Source organism: Notolepis coatsorum (assembly GCF_963971535.1).
Source record: "Notolepis coatsorum genome assembly, chromosome: 20".
In the NCBI taxonomy this organism is placed as follows: domain Eukaryota; kingdom Metazoa; phylum Chordata; class Actinopteri; order Aulopiformes; family Paralepididae; genus Notolepis; species Notolepis coatsorum.
Genome location: NC_140184.1, coordinates 23,537,848 through 23,562,587, shown reverse-complemented (window position 1 = coordinate 23,562,587; position 24,740 = coordinate 23,537,848). Strand labels below are relative to the sequence as shown.

The 24,740-nt window shown below is 44.8% G+C and overlaps 1 protein-coding gene across 2 annotated transcripts in view; it reads left to right on the top strand.

Annotated features, from left to right (window-relative positions):
* Positions 1 to 24,740, top strand: part of brsk2b (BR serine/threonine kinase 2b) — a gene marked incomplete at both ends in the record, with an annotated part of 215,821 nt that overhangs the window by 142,171 nt on the left and 48,910 nt on the right. For both annotated transcript variants that reach the window (XM_084337223.1, XM_084337224.1), the window contains 3 exons: positions 8,874 to 8,959; positions 18,012 to 18,152; positions 19,915 to 20,031. In XM_084337223.1, coding sequence (XP_084193349.1) covers positions 8,874 to 8,959; positions 18,012 to 18,152; positions 19,915 to 20,031 — 344 coding nt within the window. The remainder of the gene's footprint in view (positions 1 to 8,873; positions 8,960 to 18,011; positions 18,153 to 19,914; positions 20,032 to 24,740) is intronic.

Here is a 24,740-nt window from a genome sequence, read left to right as displayed (position 1 = left end):
CTGTTGTGTCCTTGACGAAGAAGGACAGGAGCACTTGGATTGGTCCCAGGGCGTGGCCCATGTCTGCTCCCGGCTGCCCTTGGGGGGGAAGGACGACCCATTGCACGTGTGTGTGTGTTCCTGTGTATCGCCCATATTATGTGTGTGTTTGCTGTCTACATGACAAATAAAGACTTCTTCTAGATGGATGGGAACCTCTAATCAAACTTGATAGAATAAGGCTAACTTGATTTATGTTTGATATTCCCTTCAATACAAGACTGCACTGTTTCTACAACTACCTAACAGATTATAACAGGTATAATAGTAACAGTATTCCACAGACCACAGTACTGTAGCATTGCAGTCAGTGGCAGTTCTTCTAGGCTTTCTTAACAGGGGTTATTGTGTGAGGGTGACCATGCTTTTTTTTAAGCAAACTTTCGCCACTTTCCTGGTAACCTAGCTTGAAATGGCTGGTAATGTGCATATTCCGCAAGTTCTCATAAGATAGTGTCATAAGATAAGATAATATATTCCTTTATTGATCCCCTTGGGGAAATCCAGGCGTCATAGCAGCATGGGGGAGGGGAGGTACAGGTATGGGCATGGTAATAGTAGAAGACATAATACAGGCAATATAATTATAGTACAGTAGAAAAGTAAAGTACATTTATTTTTTAAATAGGCAGTATAAACAATATAATTAACTCTGAATATACACATATGAGCAAGTAGGCAGTGTAATCGAGGTGCAGATGAGGGTATGTATGTCCTATCAGTTATATTATACATATGATACCCATATCTTTGTTCTAGCTTTAGAATTGAGAAATTGTAAGACAAAAATAATTAGGGTGGATCTAGGGTGGTCTAGGGTGGTGGCCAATGGACTTTCCCTTAACCCTTTCACTGCCACACTACCAAACGGTTAACCCTTTCACTGCGACAATTCACAGGTTAACCCTTTCACTGCCACACAACAGCCGGTTAACCCTTTCACTGCCACACGAGAGAAGGTTAACCCTTTACTATCACACAACCGACAGCGTGAAAGGGTTAAAATAGCCACTTATTGCAGCATGCAATAAACTAATTTGACAATCTTAGCTAAATAATATGGAGACGGTGTGTGGAAAAGGCTGACCTCCCTGTAGTGCTGTCTTAGTAATGGGTTATTTACTGTTAGCATTATTATTAAACCAATATTTGGCTGCCAATGACAGCAGGGCAGTGCAGTAGCTATAGATAGGAACATGGCTGGCTAACAGGCTAGCTAACGTTAGGTTATGACTATAACCAAGTTCTGTTAGTATAGCGACGCTCGGCATCGCTCTCTGCACTATCTCGCATACGTGCACGCGCACTGAATAAAGACCACAATGTACCTTTAATCCCAATATTCGTCTGACCACACCCCTATCAGCTTACCCATATAAGCAGGGGTGGGGCCACCCACTCTCCTCCTTCCCAAGCTTTCGCCACAAGGCGAGGTCAAAGGCTGCAGCGGCGTCGGATGCCGAGCGTCGCTATACTAACAGAACTTGGTTATAGTCATAACCTAACGTTCTGTATCGTATCGCTCTCGCTCGGCATCGCTCTCTGCACAAGGGAGGCCGAGCGAGAGCCAACGGCCGACAAATACACCCCGCTGACAGCCCCCCACAAACCATCAGAACAGGGAGGGCCGAGCCCCCCCGACCCACCCTAATGGCGGGCACCCCCCCTATTAGGGGCTTCACGGGAGGGCGACGGACCCGACCGTGCGAAGAGGCACTCAAGCAACTCAACGCACAGGGTGAGCAGACCGTGGCTTGACCCCACGACTACACACACGCACAACCCGCATGCCACCCGGGAACGAACGGAGGAACAACCTCGTTACTGCCCCCAGAATCACGGGGTCAAGGGCAAACCCAACCCCGTGGCAAGGCCGTAGCAGCGGAGCACGAAGGAAGACCCAGACCCACCAAAAGGACTGGACTCCCTAGAATGGGGGCCCGGAGAAGTCCATGATGCCAGCATCAAGACCCCACCAGGTGGGCACGTAGTGCCCCGCCCCCCACATCGCCAGCGTATTCGGACAAAGGCCCCTCAGTTACTGCACCTGGTATTCCCAGGCGGAATCCCATCCAAGTACTAACCAGGCCAGAACCTGCTTAGCTTCCGAGATCGGACGAGATCGGGCGTGTTCAGGTTGGTATGGCCGTAAGCCGAGCGGGCCCTGTCCCCCCAATAGTACACCGCCTGGCACACTGACCCTGCAGAACAGGCAGTCAGCATGGCCGTAAGCACACAAAAAAAGGTTAACCAACGGAAGCAGGCAGCGCACCGGGGAAAAACCAGGCAACAGGCTGTTAACCCTAGCCTGGAGACTGCGGACGAGACAGGCGCCAGAGGGGACAGCTGAACACAGCCGCCCCGGCGGAAGGAGCGTAAGCTGGCGGTGTTGCATGACCAAGCCTCCATTTAAAAACCCCCACCCAGAGGGGTCGAGGCAGAGAAGGCTGACACGATTGGCAGACGTCATGAACGTGCAGGGGCACCCTCAAACGGTGAACCCGGGAGTTGACACTGCTCCAACACACCAGGGAATCAACCACCTCGGTGTTACCCAATGCGGTGGTTGTTCCTATAACCCCTCAAGAAAAAACTCCAAAACACACCTGCGGGTATACACCGGCTATACCGCAGTACAAGTGCTTCAGTTTCCAAAAAGGGTTAACCCAGGCCTACGGGTCGCAAACATCACTTCGGACCGGGCCTGGCGGTACGGGAAGCACAGGGTCACCAGAGGAGGTCAAAAAACCACCCCCACAGGCCCCTCTTCGCCATGCGTGAGAGAGGAGCGAAAAATAATGGAGAACCAGCCCCTAAGCACACCGTACCCGGTATTCCCCGGCGGTCTCCCAACCAAGTACTAACCAGGACCAACCTGTGTAGCGGCCGAGATCCGACGAGATCGAGCGCGTACAGAATGGCATGGCTGTAAGCCATGACGACAGTGCCGAGTAAAAACATACCCAACCAGGGTCTCCATAGCGCTTAACCCTGTGACACCCAGACCGACCTGGCATTTTTCCCCCTGAAAAAAGCCCAAGTCCCTCAGGGTACCAGAACAGCAGATCTGCATCCCCGGCGGACAACGGGTTCAACTGATCTGGACCAGCGTGACCAGAACCAGTCCCGTGCCCTAACCACGCCGACATGCCTACTCCAGGAGAAGGGCAGATATGCGTGTTGATCTTAACATGAAAAGAAGGCGCCACCCAGACGTTCGGACGAACCGCGCCTGGTGGCCCACCCCAAGGGCGTGAGACCCCACCACATATGTTCAGATCCATCCCGTCATCATCCCCCAGACATGAACGAGAATCCGTCGACAACCCACCCAGGTCATGGGATGTGGTCGTCGGAAGAGGAAAAACCCCCATCTCAGTTGCTTTATAAAAACGCTGTTTCAACCACAAGCAACCAAGGCGTGCCAGTCAATCGCCTGTTTACAGCGAGCTAGCACTATACGTGCGTCGGGACACACCCCCATCAATGAACAGGCTATTTAGACCTGTCATTGAATCCCCAAGGCGCCCAGGGGAACGACAAGAGGGGTGTGACACTCCCTAACTCCAACACTTCTGGAATAGAAAGAAGGAAGCATCAACAGTATGTATCCCAGTCTACACAGCCGGGGTAAAACATTTTCACATTTTTACATCCCACCACCCTCCCATAGGAAAGAGACGGGGATCCCCAGAGAGACTTCCCACGCGAGCTGTACAGATTGAAAAGAATATATTGCACCTTGAGCCATGTAAAAAACTGGTTTTAGGGCCTCCGGGGAAGAGGCACTGAACCCATACACACTCAATAAACGAATTGAATCGAATATATATACAATAGAAAAGGACCCTTCTAGAGGGTCCACTCACTTTGACAATCTGAGGAGGAAGGCTCTGTACTCTGATGGAGGCTTCCTCACATGGAAGAAGGAGTCCGAACTCACAGAAGGCCTGAATAGGCGCTTGGTGAGGAGGAGCCCTGACCACCCCCCCTGAAAACATCCATCACATGGACCTGAACAGCACACGGAAGTCCTACCAACAGAGACGCGCACGGTGACGTACTCTATGGCGGGGGAATTCCTGCGGTGCACACGCCCAATATACCAGGCCGTGGGACCAGGAACTCCCTCCCCCCCCCCCCCCCCCCCCCCGTAACGTGCCGAACCGCCACGTGACGGGAACCTTGAAGGACAGGGGGTGTACCCCTGACCGACAGAACAATGGGGAGAGGAAAGGTTACCAGTTCACCCCTTTACGACCCCACACCCATGATACGATGTAACGACAAAAAGAGAATATGACACAGTCATAGTCAGCTCTATGAAGCGTTTCACAGCTCCACACAGCGCATGAGCTAACCTGCTATCTGATTTTTACTAAGGAAAAACACAGAATAGAGAGGGCTCTAAGAACCCCGGTCCAACATACACATGTGCTTCTGTGGCCAGTACAACCCAGTTGTAGGTCACATGACACACACAACCCATCATCACCTACAAAAAATGGCAAAAACACTCAACAGAGGAACGCCGTTTTTTTCACAATGAGAGAATACATCATTCTTGATTAGTATCGACCACAGGCCTTGCTAAGCACACATGACAGCAACCAAACCAATTTCCCTTTAGGAAATAAGTTTCTCCAGCAGATTTAGCACAACCTCAGCAATCAAGCTAAGAGTTACATCGTATCCCTACCACACAAAAGACACAATTAATGCACAACATGTCTGACAGGAGGATGAAAAAGTCCCCAGGGAACCGGGGGGGAAACACAATCCTCCTATTTTACCCTCAATACGGCCAGTTAAAACAGGAAACCTGTTAATGTGTGAACACACTGTTCATTGTCATTACAGTCTGAGAAAGAACATTCTTTTACTCACTTGTCACCAAGCATAGCTTCATAGGTTAGTTGCCTTAGTAGTGAGTACACGGTACATATAAACACCATGATGTTTCTCACACAACAACCAGATCATTACATCACGATTTGCACGGAGAAGCTAACTGCCAGTGACAAAAAACAGCTCACACATAACCCGCAACGTATCCTAAATGCATTGCAACAACACACGTTTTGGGAAAAAACACCGTTATTCACAATACATTTAGCAAAGTAAAACCAGAAGACGTGTTATGAGGTCTGGTCAACCCCGTTCCTACCCGGAACGCAGATCAGCGAAGTGCAGTCACAGACACCGTAGGAACACAGCCGTCCTGTGTTGTCCGAACTGGGTAGCGTCACCGCCCCAACCCGTACTACAGTCCCCCGTTGATGCAACCTTGCCGTCCAGGCTCAGGGCAGGGTCGACGAAACATCCCCTGTCAAGGATGACGTTGCGGTCAAGAGTGTAAAACATGTTAAAATCAAAGCACGTTCAACAGAATAGCATCAAGCTAACGGCGATCAGAAGCGAGCTCACGGCGGCGCGCGAGAAGCTAAGCTACCCCGCGCCAGCCATGGCCATAGCAGCAAGCTAACGTTACCTAGCGACCACGACATGCTAGCCCCGCAGCTAACAGCTGACTGGCTAATAGTAGGCCCTAAGCAGGCCATGCAGCGATCCAGCAGGCTAACGCAGCAGTTAACAGCTGACTGGCTAACCGTAAGCTATGAACATGTAAACAATGACATAACACTCACCCAGACAGGCCGCCGTTCTGAACCTCTCCTCACTTTTTAAGAGAAAAGAGAAAACAAGATGTCAACACCGCTTCACAACGGTGACTTTACCACATCCGACGGAATCAGCACAGTACCAACTGGCCTGTGTAGCTGACTTTGAACATGAATCTGCCGCTATCGCACATTACATGCACATATCCCCTCGTGAAGGAATACTCTCATTTGGATATGAAAGATGGGGCCTTAACACGGTGACAGAGAGAATCCACTCGTCCAGAACACACAGGGATCACCAGTGTCAATGGTCGCGGCCCACTAGTTAAAACTATAATGGTCTTCAGACCAAGGCCTCCTGTCGCCTAGGTGGCTGAACAAAGGACCCTAGCCTGGGGCCGGTTTCCATAAACTTTGTCAAGTAGCCCCCATAGCACTAACAGACAAGTGGAGCCCGCCAGCAAACACTACTCACCCAACCTGGAACGCACCGCTTCTCACAACAGCGGCATGTCCGACAGTTCAGCTGTGGCCTGACAGGTTTCACCCCAACAAACACAGCAAGGAACTGCAGTTGAGAAGCATGCAGCGGCGTGCTCCCAATACGAAAACCGGTGGAGGGTTTTTAGAATGATCATCATCTTCCAGACACTCCAGTACGAAGACAATATCGCCGTATTTTCTCGAAAATAGTGAGAGAGAAAATAAAGATATGATGTCAACGTATCCTTGTTTCCCAAAGCTGCTCCTAAACCTTTCTTCCATCATGGTGTCAAGTGTGGGGATCTACCGAGGCACTTCTTCCTTGTGGTGAAAGCGAGAAGGAGGAGAGTGGGTGGCCCCACCCCTGCTTATATGGGTAAGCTGATAGGGGTGTGGTCAGACGAATATTGGGATTAAAGGTACATTGTGGTCTTTATTCAGTGCGCGTGCACGTATGCGAGATAGTGCAGAGAGCGATGCCGAGCGAGAGCGATACGATACAGAACTCCATCCCTCATACAGTACTGTATGTGTTTTTAACTGAGCAGTCGCTATAGAGGGGAACATGGCTAGCTAACTCCATCCATCATACAGTATGTGTTTTAACTGAGCAGTAGCTATAGAGAGGAACATGGCTAGCTAACTCCATCCATCATACAGTATGTGTTTTAACTGAGCAGTAGCTATAGAGAGGAACATGGCTAGCTAACTCCATCCATCATACAGCATGTGTTTTAACTGAGCAGTAGCTATAGAGAGGAACATGGCTAGGTAACTCCATCCATCATACAGTATGTGTTTTAACTGAGCAGTAGCTATAGAGAGGAACATGGCTAGCTAACTCCATCCATCATGCAGTATGTGTTTTTATTTAACTGAGCAGTCATCCCCCAGCACAGTGCTGTATTTTCTTCCAGCTCAGCACTCTGACCTGCCTATGTCCCTATTGGCTCCTGGTGTAGACATACAGTAGCCTTGTCACACAACTGAGTTGACTGAGGGCAGTATAACTGTAACTCTATGTCACTCTTTGTAAACTGTATTTCATCGTATGGCATTTGCCAACCTGTAGAATTGAACAAGTGTGTATGACATGCTATGTCTACGGTTTCAGGCATGCAACCCTACTTACCCTAAATTGGACAAAGATCTTGGCCAATGTTCAACTATTCCATAAACAATGCAAACACTTAATTGGCCTGAAGCAATCTGAGATGGCAGCCATAACAGAAGCTTGGAAAAATGTGGAAATATCCCGAATCAAACTTAAAAACTAGGCTATGAAGGTAAACATGCAGACTATTTTAAGTTTTGTTTAGTCAGTTATGTTTAGTAAATCAATGTCTCCATTTATATTCAAATGTATTTTGTCCATCACCACAGCTCTCACTGAGTGTCACTTGAGATTCTTGAGAGGTCAACTTGTGTGACATGATGTTGCCATGATTGATGGAGGGGACCTCTGGCTGGTGGGAGTTGGGATCCCAGGCCTGGAACTGCTGCAACGACGTTCATGAAAATAACAATCAATATGCAGACCGAGCAATAATAATATAAGAAAAATACTCACCAGCAGAGTGTTATATTTCCAATATAAGCAGTGAATCTATATGCTTACACAGCCCTGATTCCATATTCATGTTCCAAGTCAGCAGCAGGAAGAGCGTACATGTCTGCGTGGGTTCTTCTCGGAGCCTTATTGGGTCTGACTAATGACAGCTTGCCTGCTGTGTACCATCACACAGACGACACACCGTAGTCACAACAGTGTCCTGGTGTGATCAGTGAGTACACTGACAGGTGGCACACGGGAGCTCCTCTCTCCCCTCACAGCGCTCTTCATTGTTCTGGATGGAAACCGCTTGGTCCAGATTATCTGACCAAGCAGAGCCTGGCAGAGTGGTAATTCTTCTGCGCTTCACTTGAATCCTCTGTGCGTCACGCGGTGTGTTTGTGTGGGACCCTTGTGAAACTGCAAGTTTCTTTTATTATTATTTTCTTTTTAGAATTGTTCACGAGAGAATATGTTTCGAGTCCTTCATTGACTCGATTGTGTTAAATATTGTTAATTGATCGAAATAAGCTTGAGGCAAACTTTTTATCCTAACAGTCGGATATGTGGGCAACAATTTGATAACCTGATCGTTCAGGTCAGTGCAGTAGAACGGCCTTTGGATAGTTCCATCGAAAGAGACCACCTCTCTCCATGGCAGATCAGGAAGTGGTGTTTTTTTTACCCTCCTAAAACGATTCAAACCATCAGGATAACCACTATTTTTGATGAATGTTTGATGAAAGTACGCCAAACAAGTTGGGTATGAAAGTGCCCAGGGGCACTGTGTGTGTGTGTGTGTGTGTGTGTGTGCGTGTGTGTGTGTGCGTGTGTGTGTGTGTGTGTGTGTGTGTGTGTGTGTGTGTGTGTGTGTGTGTGTGTGTGTGTGTGTGTGTGTGTGTGTGTGTGTGTGTGTGTGTGTGTGTTTATTTGGCCTCTGGCTAGTGTCTCAATGTGTCATGCTTGGCACCTACGACTCATTCCATTCCTCCAAGGATCACATTAACATTGTAATGAACATGATTGTTTGCCCTGAGCATGCAAGAACCATGTTACTTATCAAATTTTATACCCCCCCCCCCTCTCTCTCTCTCTCTCCCTCTCTCTCTCTCTCTCTCTCTCTCTCTCTCTCTCTCTCTCTCTCTCTCTCTCTCTCTCTCTCTCTCTCTCTACAGGTGGAGCGGGAGATAGCCATTCTGAAGCTCATTGAACACCCTCACGTGTTAAAGTTGCATGACGTCTATGAAAATAAGAAATATCTGTAAGTATGATTTTCCCTGTTGTTTGCGTCATTGAAATGACAACATGCTACAAGGTGAAATAGTCCATGATGTTGGTATTCATAAACACACTACTGTGGTAGAACGCATGGAGTAAATACAAATTTAATATCATAAAGTATATCACATATAACACCAAAATATCACTTGGGTACTAAAGACATTCATTATGCATGCAATAGCTCTGTTGAATTGTCAACAGTGAAGATTTTGTTTAATGATTTTTTTCTGCTCATGGTAATGCACAGTTCTATAAAAGAAAAGAAAGTGTTTCTGTTTCATGATAAAAGCACACCTCAATTTGCACGTTCCATAACCGAAAGCAGCGGGGAAAAGAAAATCTTATATTTATACTTACTCAAAACATAATTAAACAATAGGAATGGTCTGTCAATTAGGTGTTACATAGCTAACCTGCAGAATTGAACATGTGTGTATGACATGCTACGTCTACGGTTTCAGGCATGCAACTCTACTTACCCTAAGTGGCCAAAGATCTTCAACTATGTTCAACTATTCCATAAACAATGCAAACACTTAATTGGCCTGAGCAATCTGAGATGAATGAATGAATGAAAACTTTATTTAACAGATTGCAGAATGGGTACAATACAGTACGGCTCAATACATACAATTGTTAAGGGGATGCAGATCAGAGAAAGACGTTTGTCTTGTTTACATCAGGGTCCCCCATTTTCAATTCATAGTGACATTTATGACATTACACAACATACATGACATCATGACATTTATGGCATAGGGACATACATGACATACAGGTATATAGTACTGTTACATTTGTGACATATATGATATGCAAATATACAGTACTGTTACCCATAGATCCTGACAGAGTATATACATATGATGGGGAGGATACTGTACATTAGGAGGGGGTGGGTGGGTGGGAGAGAGAGAAATATACATACGGTGGGGAGAGAATATATACATACGTGTTACGACGGAGACAGGTAGGTTCCAGTTGTGGATTAATAAGTAGAAGCAGAGAGGGTGTTTACTCGTTAACGGTGGTTCTCTTTATTAGTAGAACGGTACACCTAGAGTAATAGCAACAGATAGTACACTGACGCAGGGCGTCTAGGAGAGAAGATAATAATGATAACAATAATGACAGCAACGTCCAGTGTCTGCAGTACCGCCGTGTACTCTGCAGGAGAATGAGAAGATCCGACAACTGGAAGTAGAGAGACAGGGGTTTAAGTATGACCACATTCCTGACATACCAAGCGTTCCAACGTGACAACCAATCAATCAGGAGACCCAAACAATAAGTGACAAGTGACAGGGAGATAAGTGACAGAGAAGCCCAGTGACAGGTGTCAGAATGATGGGTGGTTCTCAGGCGGGCCAGAGAACCCAAGCGTTACACATACGGTGGGGAGGAGACTGTACATTAGGAGGGGGTGGGAGAGAAATATACATACGGTGGGGAGAGAATATATACATATGGAGGGGAGGAGACTGCAGCGATGGCAGCGATAACAGAAGCTTGGAAACATTTGGAAATATCCTGAATCTAAGAACTTGACAAACTTAAAAACTAGGCTATAAAAGACTTAATAATGTTGGTGTGTTCTCTTGAATCCACTTAATGAATAATTCTTACTATTTCTTTGTCTGTAATATAAACAATGGCTTAATGTTGTTCATGTACGTCTTGCCCCCCACACTTATACACAGTAATGAAAATATGGCAAAATAAGTGAACAATACAGAATCTGCATTGCCTTGTAATCCAACACATACTTTGCTTTGTTCAAACCAGAACTATTCTTCAACAGCTTTGTTTTTACACAATGCTGTGTGAAATGTCCATGTCAAATTGTCATCCATTATTACACCCAAAAATCGAAATTCAAATACTCAACTCCATCTATATAGACAGTAAAGCTTTTTCATTCCGAAAAACATTTAAACAATTTTTATTTTATTTAATGATAACTTATTTTCATCAAACCATCTTTTAAGTTTGACCTTTTCATTTACAACGCTTTCTGCTAAAACATATAAATCATCTCCTGAAGAGAAAAAAAGAAAGAAAAAACCAAGTTGAATCCATGTCCTTTTCACCTCCAGCGTTGTTGACAAATACGGAGAACATGTTTACGTTCACTTGAGGAAGCTCCTCCTACGCGGCCATCTCGTCGACGATGGTTTATCAAAGCGCGTAATGTTTTCGGTCTCTCTTGGTAGAACCTGCTCCCTGCGTAGTAGCAGGTTTAATGTATGTCCATATTTTATTGTATACATTAATCTCCGCGGTGGCCGCGCTCCACTGGTCGGGCTTAACGCGCTGTTCAATAATTGATAAAGGTGCCGCTGCCGCGCGGAGCTCGAATTCGTTTTCCTAAGACTCCGCTGACAGGGACGGATTGTTGTCACAGATGCAAAGTCTATGGCTCAGAAGATTTCACTCACAAATCACGTTTGGATGTACATGTGTTCCTCGTTTAAATAGCTTTGACAGGTGAACGCTTGAGCAAGTCCCCTAATCTGCTAATAAATCAGGCAGTGGGGGGGGTGAGGGGGTGGGGAGCACCCTGGTTCCAACACCATCACCTCCAGAGACAGATGGGTGTAGTGGATGGAGCAGACGTTTTCCGCCCCCGACATACATACCGACATGGGTTTAAGGATTTTCCTCTCTTCGAGATTTACATTAGCCCTTGAAATAATGTGATCATGTAGAAAAATGACAGAATCAACGATGCTACCTTTGTGTTGAATCACAGCATATTCAGAGCATTATATGAGCAGAGTTGAGTTGGGGGGGGGGGGCAGGGAGCAGAGTGCTATTAATTTCACCAGAGCGAGGAGGACATTTTAATATCTACTGTATCACTCAAACCACTCAAGGCCACTCAGATTCACTCCATTCTGCTCATGATGCCATTTACTATTAGGCTATTATATGAAAACATTCATAGAAACGTTACTGGCATATTACTTAATTTTTAAATGAAAGTTTACTTAACTTTGGACTTTGGAGAGGCTACATGTGTTAGTGAAGTGATGTTTCGGGAGAAATGATGCATGGTCTGCTGTGGAGAGAGTTAGCAGCTTCACTTTCCTATGTTCACATCACCGAGAACCTCACCTAGGATGAGCTCACCGGCCAGGTGGTGAAGTAGGCACAGCAATGCCTTTTTCATCTCAGGCGGTGGAAGAAATTCGGCATTCGCCATGGGGCCCCAGATCCTACGGGCCTCCTTCTACAGAGGCACAACCGAGAGCGTCCTGACTGGATGCATCACCGCCTGGTACGGAAATGGCTCTGCCCTCAACCGCAAAGCGCTACAGAGGGTCGTGCGAACAGCCCAGAACATCAGTGGATGTGAGCTTCCCTCCAGCCTCAAGGCCGGACCAGCAGACTCCAGGACAGTTTTTCCCCCTGGCAGTCAGACTCATGAATAAAAAAACACCAATGACCAGCTACCTGCCTGTGACTCTGCTAATGAAATCTAGTGTTCTTTTATAACTGTTTCTGCTGCTGATTTGCACACACTATACCCATGCTGTGATTGTTATGTTAAAGTCTAGAGCTATTTTATTGCTGATTCTACTGCCACTTTGCACCCACTACACTGACACAAAATTGCCAAATAAAACGGTATAACAAGAAGAAACATTCAGAGACCCCGTGGATGACCAAGGGACTTGAAAATGCATGTAAAAGAAAGAATCAAATCAAATCAAATTTGTAAGGCCCGACAACACACGTTAATGTCCCCATGGGCCGGACACGTCTTCTTTAAATTAAACAAGTCAAGAAGAAACATCACAATAAGTCAAGAACAAAACAAAAACACCATAAAGTCCAAAATATTTAAAATAAATGCTAAATAAATGTAACACTCCCAGTGTAACTGAGGGGTTACAAAACCCTGACTGTATTAAAGATTGTGATAGATTAAACCACTGCTAGTTATGTACTTTAATTACTGGCCAGACAGTACATCAAATATAGATGGTGAACACCCACAAGAACACGGCATTGACACAGAAATACTATTGGAGGGTAATTTATTATTATTAGGCAACGTTAGGTTACAGAATGAGAATTAGGGTCGCGCTTGTATGGCGAAGAATATACGTAAAGTCAGTCAAGAGCATAAGTCACTAAGAATAGCAGGAATCCTACGATGGGTCTAAGCTGACGCCACCTGTTGTATAGTAGCAATTATATAGGGCAACACCGGTACCAACTGGAGACAATGGGTTCCCTCCGGGGTGTAAGGCCTGGAGGGTAGAGGAATGTTCGGGTACTCCGTCTGAGTCAACGAGGAATAAAGAGACAGGAGTCGGTGCTTGTACTCCCTTGATCAGCAGACAAAAGCAATAGTTGTAATCCAAAATGCTCGACAGCATTGACGACAGCTAGCCAGCCCCGTCCACGAGGCAGGCCCGAGTGGTAATCCTCACGAGGTTAAATCCCAAACGATAGTGGAAATCAACGGTGCTCTTCTCCGGTGGTCACGTCCCAAAGCAATATAATCCAACCAGGAATGGTTCTGCAATCGCCAACGCCGATTCTCCTGTGCACTATACTTCACATTAAACTAGGTCGAACTTGACGTTACTTCACTAAACTCTGACACTTTTACTATTCTATTCGCACATGTTCTAAACGCACGGTTGCTCACTTCAATGTTACCGAACTTGTCACACTGCTGCTTTAGATGAACTGAATGAACGAAGCGCTGCTGTTTACACCTGCGCCGTATTTATACTTAAGTGAATATCTAGTCCCAACCTCAGTCCTTGTCTCGTATTACTACGCTGACTCTGGGCATGTTCTGACATGCCTGCAGTTGTCTTTGAACTTGCCGTTGGGGGCTTGCGCGTTGGCGCCTGGGGGCGCTGTCCAATAGGAGAGCGAATATTACTCTGGTCTGAACGCAGGTAAAGGGATATTCCGTGTATATATATAAATAATATACAAAGTATATCAAACGATACATATATATATTCAGTTTAATCTGGCCCTTCACAACACCCAGACATACCCCACGCGAAGGTAAGGAAAAACTTACTAAAACCTAGCAATAGGAAAAAATGCACCACAGGCAATGTGGAGGAGAGAAACCTTAGAAGGGCCATTCAAGGGGGGATCGCCCTTCTTAGATGTCGGTGATAGTAGTGTTGCAGTAAAACAGGCAAACCGTTGATAAGCATACACTCATATGTGTGGTGAGACAAGCGATAGCAACTGAACATTTTGAAAGATTAAAGATAGAGCTGATAGCGGATCTATTTGAGGCTTGGGGGCGGCGCAGAGAGGGTCGCATCCTCCTGGTCATCATCACGGAACGTCCAACACTCCGATCATCACTCCGAGACAGCCACTCACAGGGAGATGGGACAGGTGTTAGACAATTTGCGTGATTGTGATGGGCGGACATAGCAATAGATACAAGTGGTAAGCATATATGTGCATAGAATAGATATATGTAGTAAGCATATTATGTGAATAGAATAGAAGTACTTAACCCAGCAATGAACTCCACCTCTAAACCACGTTGACAGACCACGGACAGAATATGGTAAGAAGCTGATCCATGGCCTCGGTGGTGCACGTAGAACAGTCACTGCAATCTTGGCCAAAACCCCAAGACATCCACCACCTTGGACAGCACTACGAGACAACCACTCAGAGAGATGGGGGGGGGGACAGGGGGTCAGGGGTTAGAGAGTTCCCGTGTTTGTAGTGGGCGGAGATGGAGCAATAAATACATGTAGTGAGCATATGCATGCATGGTGACAGTAGAATCATAGTATATAAGAAAATTGTGAAATTGAGTAATAGATAAAACTACTGCAGGCGTATGGATACAGAATACTCTGTATAGGCAATTTATAAAATATAGAACATCAGAGGCTGAACAAAAATATAAGAGATACAAAAACAAGCTGACTAATATTATGAGGGTATGTAAGAAGGATTATTATAACAAAATACTAGACAATAATAAAAACTATGTAAAAGGCATATGGAATATATTAAATAGTATTATTAGAAAAAGACAACCTAGTCCAACTTATCCAGAACATGTTATTGATAACAACTTGACAATTACCAATATGAATGATGTGGTGGAGGGATTTAATAACTTCTTTGTTAACGTGGGTCCAAAATTGGCTACGGAAATAATCAAACTCAATATTTTTGGGAACTCTAGAATTTATTTTTATTATTGATATTGTAAATAAGTGTATGAATAAAACTTCCACTGATTGGAATGACATTGATATATCTCTGGTAAAGAAATTAATAAATGTAATTGTTAAAAAAAATTCAAAACGGGTATATTCCCAGAGAATATGAAAATTGCCAAAGTCATCCCATTATATATAAGGCTGGTGATAAACATCTTTCCACTAATTACAGACCGGTTTCTTTGCCATACTGGACAGCCAGTATGGTTTCAGATCAATGGCATCTATGACATTAATAGAGTTAGTAGAGGAATTAACAGGATGTATAGATAATAAGAAATATGCAGTGGGAATTTTCATTGATATAAATGTAGAAGGGTGGATTATCCCTACTTTATGAGAGTAGATGTACACTGTCACCAGGTAGTGGGAACGCAGCAGATCTGGGTCCGGCTGAGTCCCCGACTGTAGTGCAGGAGTATTAGAATGGAGATTTAGCAGAGGGAGTGGATGGGGCCTAGGATTTACTAACCTAGGGGTGGTGCGCTGGTCCTTCTTGCCCTCCAGGGCGACTCGCAGTAATTCCCCACACACCCACACTTCCCCTAATAGTTCCCGCACCCTCCCACACCCGGTGGCAGTAGTGATCGATGATATACTTTCTCCCCAAAGCAGTACCTTTCCTTGCTGATGAGCAGAGACCTGTCCCAATGATGTATAGGCCGTGGGTAAGAAGGGGTTAAACAATAATGAGCATTACCCGGAAAGGAAGGGGTTAAACAGAATGCACATTAACACTTTAATCGCCGGGAACGCCGTAACTCGTCTTTGCTCGCCATGCTCATTCTGCCGAAGACGCCGTAACTCGTCTTTGATATCAATATTTCAAAAATCTGTGATCGAAATCATATTTCTCCTCCGGAGACATGAGATGTACTGGTGAGCTCCACTCAACTGTCTAACGGTTCAAGAGCGCCATCTGGTGGCCGATCGGCAGATCGGCCAACAGGACGTGATGCGCCAAACAGGAAGTGCTCATCCATATTTCGTCCGGGCACTCGCAATCGTTAGCCGGACTCCATCTCAACACACTGGATAATCAATCGCTCGCCCTAACTCAATAAACAACGTTATTTGGACGTATATAGTATTATACAACCTGGAAATGGTTAATCTATATCAACATCCCATAATCGAAAACTGTCTACTCCAAGCTGATTGTCCAACGGCGCGAGGAAGATATGGTAAGATCCAGCGTTATTTTCTAACGTGTTCCATATAAACTGCTCTGATGACCATATGACCCACACTAGACGAATGATATAACGTTGCCCACGGAATTATAAACGCCCCCTCGCCCATCCGGTCAATATCAGATGATACGTAGTAACTTCTAGAAGTACCTCCAGTTGAAATTTTTCATCTGGCACCGATCGCTACCAAACTGTATTTGATCATCAATATAATGCATTTGGGGCTATAAATCAAGTTCTGGAGAAAGCTGCAGAAAACGATAAAAACATACTTATACTTTAGACCATATTTTAGTATTAATATGTGAATGAAAAAGTATAACGTTGCTACACCCTGAACAATGGATATAGGACATTGAATGGGCCATAATAATGTCAATTTAGCAATAGAATTTAAAAAGTTATAGCCCTGCAAAGAAGGGGAACTTCTCCATAGACAAATAGAGCTGGCTAGGGATGGTAAATTATGAATTTAACCATGGCGATCAAAGTGTTAACAGACACGCACACAGTGCTCCCATTTAGCTCTCTTTACTGAAAGATTTATCCTGTCATTAATACAAGGCACAAGTAACAAAGCTCTTTCCACACTGGTCACCGACGTCTTGCTTCTCTGGAAAACGATGAAGAGGAAGTTCCGCCGCAGGCGCCGCGCCCTGAGCCCATCCTTCTTCACCTGTGTCTCTCCTGCCCAACGTCGCCACCAGCTCCCCCTGGCGGTACCTGTATCATGTCCCACTATTAAGTGTCAATGTTAGGATATGGAGGATCAAGAGGGGTCAGCAAGTTACACAACGTCATCGTGAACACAGTAGAATGCAAGGAATTAAAGTTAGACACATTGAATTATTGTCAGACATATTCAGGTGTCTACATAAAGAGATGATACGATTGATCATGAGATATTGTTTACATTTTTTATATGTATGGTATTAGAGGGGTGGCTTTCGATTGGTTGAAAAGTTACATTGGAAATAGGCAGCAATTTGTACAGGTGGGTCAGCACAGGTCAATGTGCCAAAACATTACCTGTGGTGTCCCACAGGGGTCAGTTCTGGGCCCCAAATTATTCATTCTATTCTATATCAATGATATTGTAAAGTGTCAAATGTATTCAAATGTGTTGTTTTTGCAGATGACACAAATATTTTTTGTTCTGGGGAGGACTTGCAGAAACTTTTGGAGACAGTCACGGAAGAAATGTGTAAATTAAAATATTGGTTTGATATAAATAAGTTATCTCTAAATGTGAACAAAACTACATTTATGGTTTTTGGAAATCGCAAAATCTGTGCAGATGTTCAAGTGGAAATTGCAAATGTTGTAATGTATATGAATTTAAGTGTTTGTAATTAAGCTGACACTTGTATCCAAAGTGACATACAAGTTCTGTTCAACAGGTCAGCAGGAAGGGTACAGGTCTTTCAGCTGAGCAACAATGTTCATCAAACAGTCTTGAAACACCTTGCACAACAGTGCCAATCACGCACACATATTCGGGGGCTATGCACTCATCTCCTCCCACATTTGCTCCCCTCCTCTCCCCTCCCCTCCCCTTGTCACACCAACCCCTTCCCTCCCCAAACCTCCACTCCCTGTGCAGGTACCTGGTGCTAGAGCATGTGTCTGGTGGGGAGCTGTTTGACTACCTAGTGAAGAAGGGAAGGTTAACGCCCAAGGAGGCCAGAAAATTCTTCAGACAGATCATCTCCGCCCTGGACTTCTGCCACAGCCACTCCATATGGTCAGTCCCCCATCACTCTTCACCTTCCCATGCCTACAGAGTCAGACCTTCCGTTGGCCCAGATGGGAGCATCAAATCAAGGTGTAGAGTGAAAAACACTTCTTTTATGGAGGCTAGAAGAGTTGATTATACACATAGAAAGTGATACAAAACAATAGTCTTAGTCTTAATAGTCATAGTCTATCAAATTATTCCTATCAAATGATTGCATTTCCTGTAACATTGCTGATTTTGAGTGACTGGAACAAGAACAAGGAACAAGAACTTTGAGAGACTGCTCATATGAGTCATATGAGTCATATAAGTCATAAGCAAGAGATTCTGCTCTGACAACTAAGCTGACAAGCCCATTGTTCAATTCAGACCATTGTTATGATCAAGTTGGTAGATGGTCTAAAAAGGTGCAAGTTCATTTTGTAGACAGTTTTACCAGTTAAGATGGTACAGAAGCGTATTGCTGCCACACTAGAAACAGAAAAAAATATCAGTATCACGTTATAACGTGATCACTTATTGTTTTTTTAACATAAAACATTTCACGTTATAACGTGATAACTTATTGTTTTAACATAAAACGTTTCACGTTATAACGTGATACCAACTTATCACGTTATAAAGTGAAACTTTTATGTTAAAACAATAAGTTATCACATGCTATTTCATGTCTGACTGAAAGAGGAGGCTGTTTTTTTTTTATCCACTTTTTCTCCTTATTTTTCTATTTTTCTCCCATCCCAATTTCGCCTCGCCAATTCTCCCTTCAATTCTCCCCTCCCCTGTCTCGAACGTTGCTAGACTATGCCTCCCACTGGTCGGCTGCAGTGAGGACCAAGCCTTGCATCACGTGTCCCCTCCGGTACACGAGGAGGCAGCTGTCGCATCTTTTCACCTGTACAGCGCAATCTCTCAGTGGCGAGGAGTAACGCGTGGGAGGCTCACGCTGCCCCCGTTACTTCCTGATTCTGCTGTACAGGCGCACCAACTGACCTGTAGGAGTCGCTGTCCACAACGTCCAAACCCCACCCACCAGCTTTCCCACCCCTAGAGAGGAGGCTGTTTAAATAAGAGTGACAGACGGCACAGCAAAAACACCCCCCAAAAAAGCTTCCATGGCCACATTTTGGTGTCACCTTCAGGCCACCTTTTGTCCCTTATTTGGTAGTGAGAAAGTTGGCAACCCGACCTCCTCCTCAGCAGCCCTCTTCATATTGCATCTCTCTCAGGAGAGATCATGTCTTCTGATCTCTTTCATCTCTGAGAGGATCTTTTGATCCACAAAGGCTGGCCGCACTGTATCAGAGGCCCAAGTGCACATCAAAAAAAGGCTCCCTCCAACTCTGGACATTAAGGAGGGAGAGAGCGCTAGTCTCTGAAGGGCTCAATTATTTGCTGTGTGTTTGTGTTTCTTGGTGGAGATACCGTACACAACTCTAGTTAGCTTTGTTGAATAATTGATTGAACTGATTGGTTTTTCTCTATCTCTCTGATCCGATCCATGTACATGTGTTTGTTGCTTAGAATAAAGTCTATCCCCCTGTCTCTGTCTCTCCACCCCTCTGCTCTCTCTCCTTCTTTCCACTCTCTCTTTCCCTCCCTCTTTCTCTTCTCACGCACATTAACTCTTTATCTATTTGCCTTCCTCTTTTCCTCCTCTCTCTCTCTCTCTCTCTCTCTCTCTCTCTCTCTCTCTCTCTCTCTCTCTCTCTCTCTCTCTCTCTCTCTCTCTCTCTCTCTCTCTCTGTTGCGGCGTGTGGTCCACCAGCCACAGAGATCTGAAGCCAGAGAACCTGTTGCTGGATGAGAAGAACAACATCAGGATAGCAGACTTTGGCATGGCGTCTCTGCAGGTCGGGGACAGTCTGCTGGAGACCAGCTGCGGGTGAGTTACTCCCGGCCGGAAGTGTCTCCTCCTCTTGTCCTGCACAATTCCTCTTTTATCCACTAAGTCTAGTAGAATCTGAACGGCGAGAGGCCAATGAATAGCCTCCATCTTACTGCTGCATATCATATGAGTCGCAGGGCTTTCTATGGCTCTTGGAGAGGCTCAGGTGGTATAGTGCAGGGGTTCCCAAAGTTTTCAGGCCGCGACCCCCGAAATAACGGTGTCAGAGAGCCGCGACCCCCACTATTATAGGAGGTAAAATTACATTTTTTTATTAAATTTTTTCATTATCTTTTTCCCCCTCCTTCTTTTTCCGATTTTTCTCCCATCCCACTGTTAGTCGTTATGCCAATTCCCAACCCCCTTCCTGGTTGTCGCGCACTCCCCCCTACTGTTGGTCCGAGAGGCCGGAGACTGTCACATGCTTTCCTCCGACGCATGTGCAGCCAGCCGGCAGATTCTCACTGGGAGAGTGTAACGTGTGGAAGGTCGCACTACCTCTCTCCAGATCCTACCCTCGCTGAGCAGGCGCCCCGACCGAACTGTAGGGGTCGCTGTCCACAACGCCCAGGATCCACCCACGGCTCCCCTTCCCCTAACTCAGCCAAACGAGTTAGTATAGCGATCAGCCCGAGCCAAGGCAATGCTGACTCTCCGGGAGTCAAGATTTTTATTTTTTTTTATAAATATTATTATTATTATTATTATTATTATTATTATTATTATTATTATTATTATTTTATTTTTTATAAATGGAAATGTATGGTTGAAACATGCAAACGTTCAAACGCACACACACTAATAAGCATTGGAGGCTTTTAACCAGGGCCGGACTGGGGAAATCATTCAGGCCAGGAAATATAGTGCGAAATATAGCCCCAGTCATTTCCTGCATTCTGGTGCAGGCATTTTTTTATTTGTACCCTTTAACACATTGGACGCCATGGGTTATATCCATCAATATACCCAGTCTGCCACCGTTGAAAGCCTATGTAGATGTTTACCTTCTTTGCGGGGCTATAACTTTTTAAATTGTATTGCTATATTGACATTACTATGGCCCATTCAACATCGATTATCTATCGTTCAGGATGTGGGAACGTTATATTTTTTCATTCATACATTGTTGTGTTAATACCGTCTAGAACAGTGGTTCCCAAACTGTGGTGTGCGCACCCCTTGTGGTGCGCGAGCGCCCTCTAGGTGGTGCTTGACATGAAAAGGCTAATGGTGGTAAAAGAAATAAAAAATAAAATAAAAAATTACAAAAAAAAATCATAAAAATCTTAGTCAAACCTTTCATATTATGGATATTAAACATGCTGGCAGAGTACATGCATCCTTGTTGTCGTGAACATTTTAATTAAATAAAGAAATTCCCTATCCATAGTCGCCGTGGGAAGAGATCAAATAAAAAATCAAATCTGTGCACGGAGACCAGCAAAAACTATTTCTAACAGAAACCCATTGGGGGGTGCGTCAGCTAGGTCGGGAGGTGACAGGGGGTGCACGGCCAAAAAAGTTTGGGAACCGCTGGTCTAGAATATAAGTATGTTTTTAATCTTTTCTGCTGTAATTCCAAAAACGAGAGTTATAGGCCCTGACGCATATCATAGATTATCGATTGGCGTTTCTTTCCTATACACGCAATATTAAAAAATTCAAATGTATATGATCGGTATACATTATGCTTCATCATGCGTGAAGGAAAGGGGGGGGGGGTCTTTTATAATTCCTTGATCGTCAGTAACGGCTTTATTTAGTATGGGTTGATATATTGATTAGATGGTTTGCAGTGAAATTAATAAACAATCGGGCTGAAAATAACGTTACTGTCCTCTTACCGCCGATGAGACTTGAGGAAAAAGATCCCAATTATTTGACGCCGATCTCCTACATCCATTTCCGGTTTGTATGGTGCAATAAACGCCGAAATCATATCGATTATTAAGTTTAGAAAGCGATCCAAATGCACTATAGTGCTTGTCTGGAGCCACGTAACAAGATATCACTGCCGGAGGGATTTCCTTGACGCACCGATCGGCACTTCCGGTTTTGGCGAGAGTGTAACTCACCCGACCATCCACCAGGCGGCGGTATTGAGGCGTTGCAATCTCATACAGGGTCCCGCTGGAGTCCGGATGTTGGCTGGATGAATTATGAATGCCATGGCGAAAAAATTAAATATTGATCCCAAAAACGGCGTAACGCATGGCGGGCAAAACGGCGTCCAAAGTGTTAAATGCCAGTGTTTGTGATGGCATCACAAATTATTGTTAAAAAACAGGCTAGCATATGTATGATTAGCAACAACACTGATTTTGATGGATTTTCAGTTTTTTTGTAATGTCAGATTGAAAAAAATACAATCTTTTATTCAACTTGAGCCCTGATCATAACACCACATATTGATTTTATAATTCTAACCCTTTAAATGCCAGTGTGTGAGCAAGAGAGAGAGAGATAGTTCTCCAACTTGTGTGAGTTGCAGTGATCTCTTGGTTGTTCCCCACCTAGGTTATCGAACTATTGTGCTGCTGCAACTAGAAACACTGGCCTGGCCTGCTTCTAAGTTCAGTGGCCTGACTGCATTAAAAAAAATATATATATATCTTGCGGCCTCTAAACAGAGGGAACGTCTACAATTTGAATGAGAGAGAGACACATGTAAAAGAAGAGCTAATAAAGAATATTAAAAAAAATATATTAGAAATAAGTGTAAATAGAATCCGCGTCGGCTATTTGGGAAGCATAAAGTTCTGTTTCAGAAGCCAGTCCGATTAATGTCAATAGCATCTCCCCATGAAGTGTAAGTGTCAGGTCTAACGCGGTTGACCAGTTTAGCCCAACCAATGTCTATAATTGCAGTCTCGCATTCTACATTCATTGTTCGTTGCTGCCGGCGTCAGGTTAGCTTACCCCTAGGTAATCGTTAGGTAGCCGTCCACGCTAGGCTAGCTTGGCCTTGAGGTACATTTCAGCATCGCCAACAGTCATCAAGCGTAATCTGTCCCCGCTCTCCTCCATAATCATCAGTTTGGCTGGATAATGAAGACTAGGCCTCAGCCCTCGTTTGTAAAGTTGTGCCATCACCTCGCTGTACGGTGCTCGCTGTTCCAACACAGCCGGGGTATAATCCTCGTAGAAAGCAATTTGTTGACCGTTGTACTGCATTTCTGCCCTTCTCTTTCTGGCCTCCCGGATCACCCGTTCTTTGGTTTGATAATTATGGAACCTGACGATAACAGGGTAGTCCAATGATCCGGAGGTTGTTCCGCCGCCCTCGAGCCTCGAGGTCCTCAGCTTTAGCCTTTAGCATAGCATGGCTAGCCCTCAGTTCGGCACATGTAGCCTCTAGCGACGCAATTCTTTCGCTTACAGATTCCGCATTCTCCTCCAGGGACTTGACCCGCTGTCCGTTGTCTGCCACGTCCGATTTCATTTGGTCAAGTTTATTTTCCAGAGTGGTAATGGCTTTCCTGAACTCGTGGTGATAGCCTCTTTGTGGTTTTCAAGCAGGGTAGCTAGCCAGGCCTTGCTAACAGCATCATCCGCCTCCTCTTCTTTCTGAACATCGCCCCATTTTGGTTTTGGAGTCTTGGATGTCATCTTTGTGAAGCCAAATATTTAGTCGGCTGTATCGATACTTGTATATAAAAAATAACTATAAAGGTTTGGAGTCTTAAAACGTGGAATTTAAAAAAAAAAACATGAGGGAGAGAGGGAAAGCACCCTGCTCACCATACCGGAAGTCTCATATATATATATATATTTCTTTTTTTAAATCTTTTTATTTATTTTTATTTTGTTATCATCTGGCGACCCCCCCCCCCACGGCGGCAGGGGGGTCGCGACCCCCACTTTGGGAACCACTGAGTGTATTGCTGTATATTGTATGAGTCGCAGGGATATCCTACCCCAAGCTCTGCCAGTATCACAGAATACATGATCTGAGTGAAGGTGGCTCAAGAGCTGGCAACATGGGTCAAGAAAATAAACAATGGACAACGCTATTAAATATCTCTTTCCTTGCGCTTGGTCTACCCAGGGAACAAAATTAACACCCGCCAAGCGCCAATGGCGTGTAGATTTCCTCTTTGGCTGGTAAATTACAGAGGCTACTCAGCCACTCTGGCGTGTAAAAAAATTGGGAGCCATATGAACATATGAGAGTATTATATAGTAATAATAATGATTGCGATATACTAAAAAGCTATTTATTTTTGGCTGGTAAAAAATCTGCCTGGCTGGTAGTTTTTTAAATCTACCAGCCACCTTGGCTGGTAAGTCAAAACGTTTATTTTGTTCCCTGGGTCTACCCCACAGTGCTAAGTGGGGGGTCAGTACAGATCTACTGGAACAGCACCATTTTGGTATCCATCTTGGCATCGATTACATATCCCATATTGTGTTCGAGTATCCCATTGAGTCCCATAGAGATGTATTGAGGGCCACTGGTCTCTGCTTTGTTAGCAGGAAAGACAACATCATTTCATGAATGGCCTCTTAACACTTTTTGTGCCACGCTGTTCCGTTAATTTACCTTTAGAATGCCGGACTTTCTAGTAGTTTCCTTGGTCGCTGCACTATGTTTGCGAAGCTGTGTTTGTGTTCTGTATTATAGCTGTAGAGACACGGTGTGGCCCATTTCAACAAACGTTACTTGTAGTCCAGCATGGGAATAATAGTTTGTTTCCACACGCTGT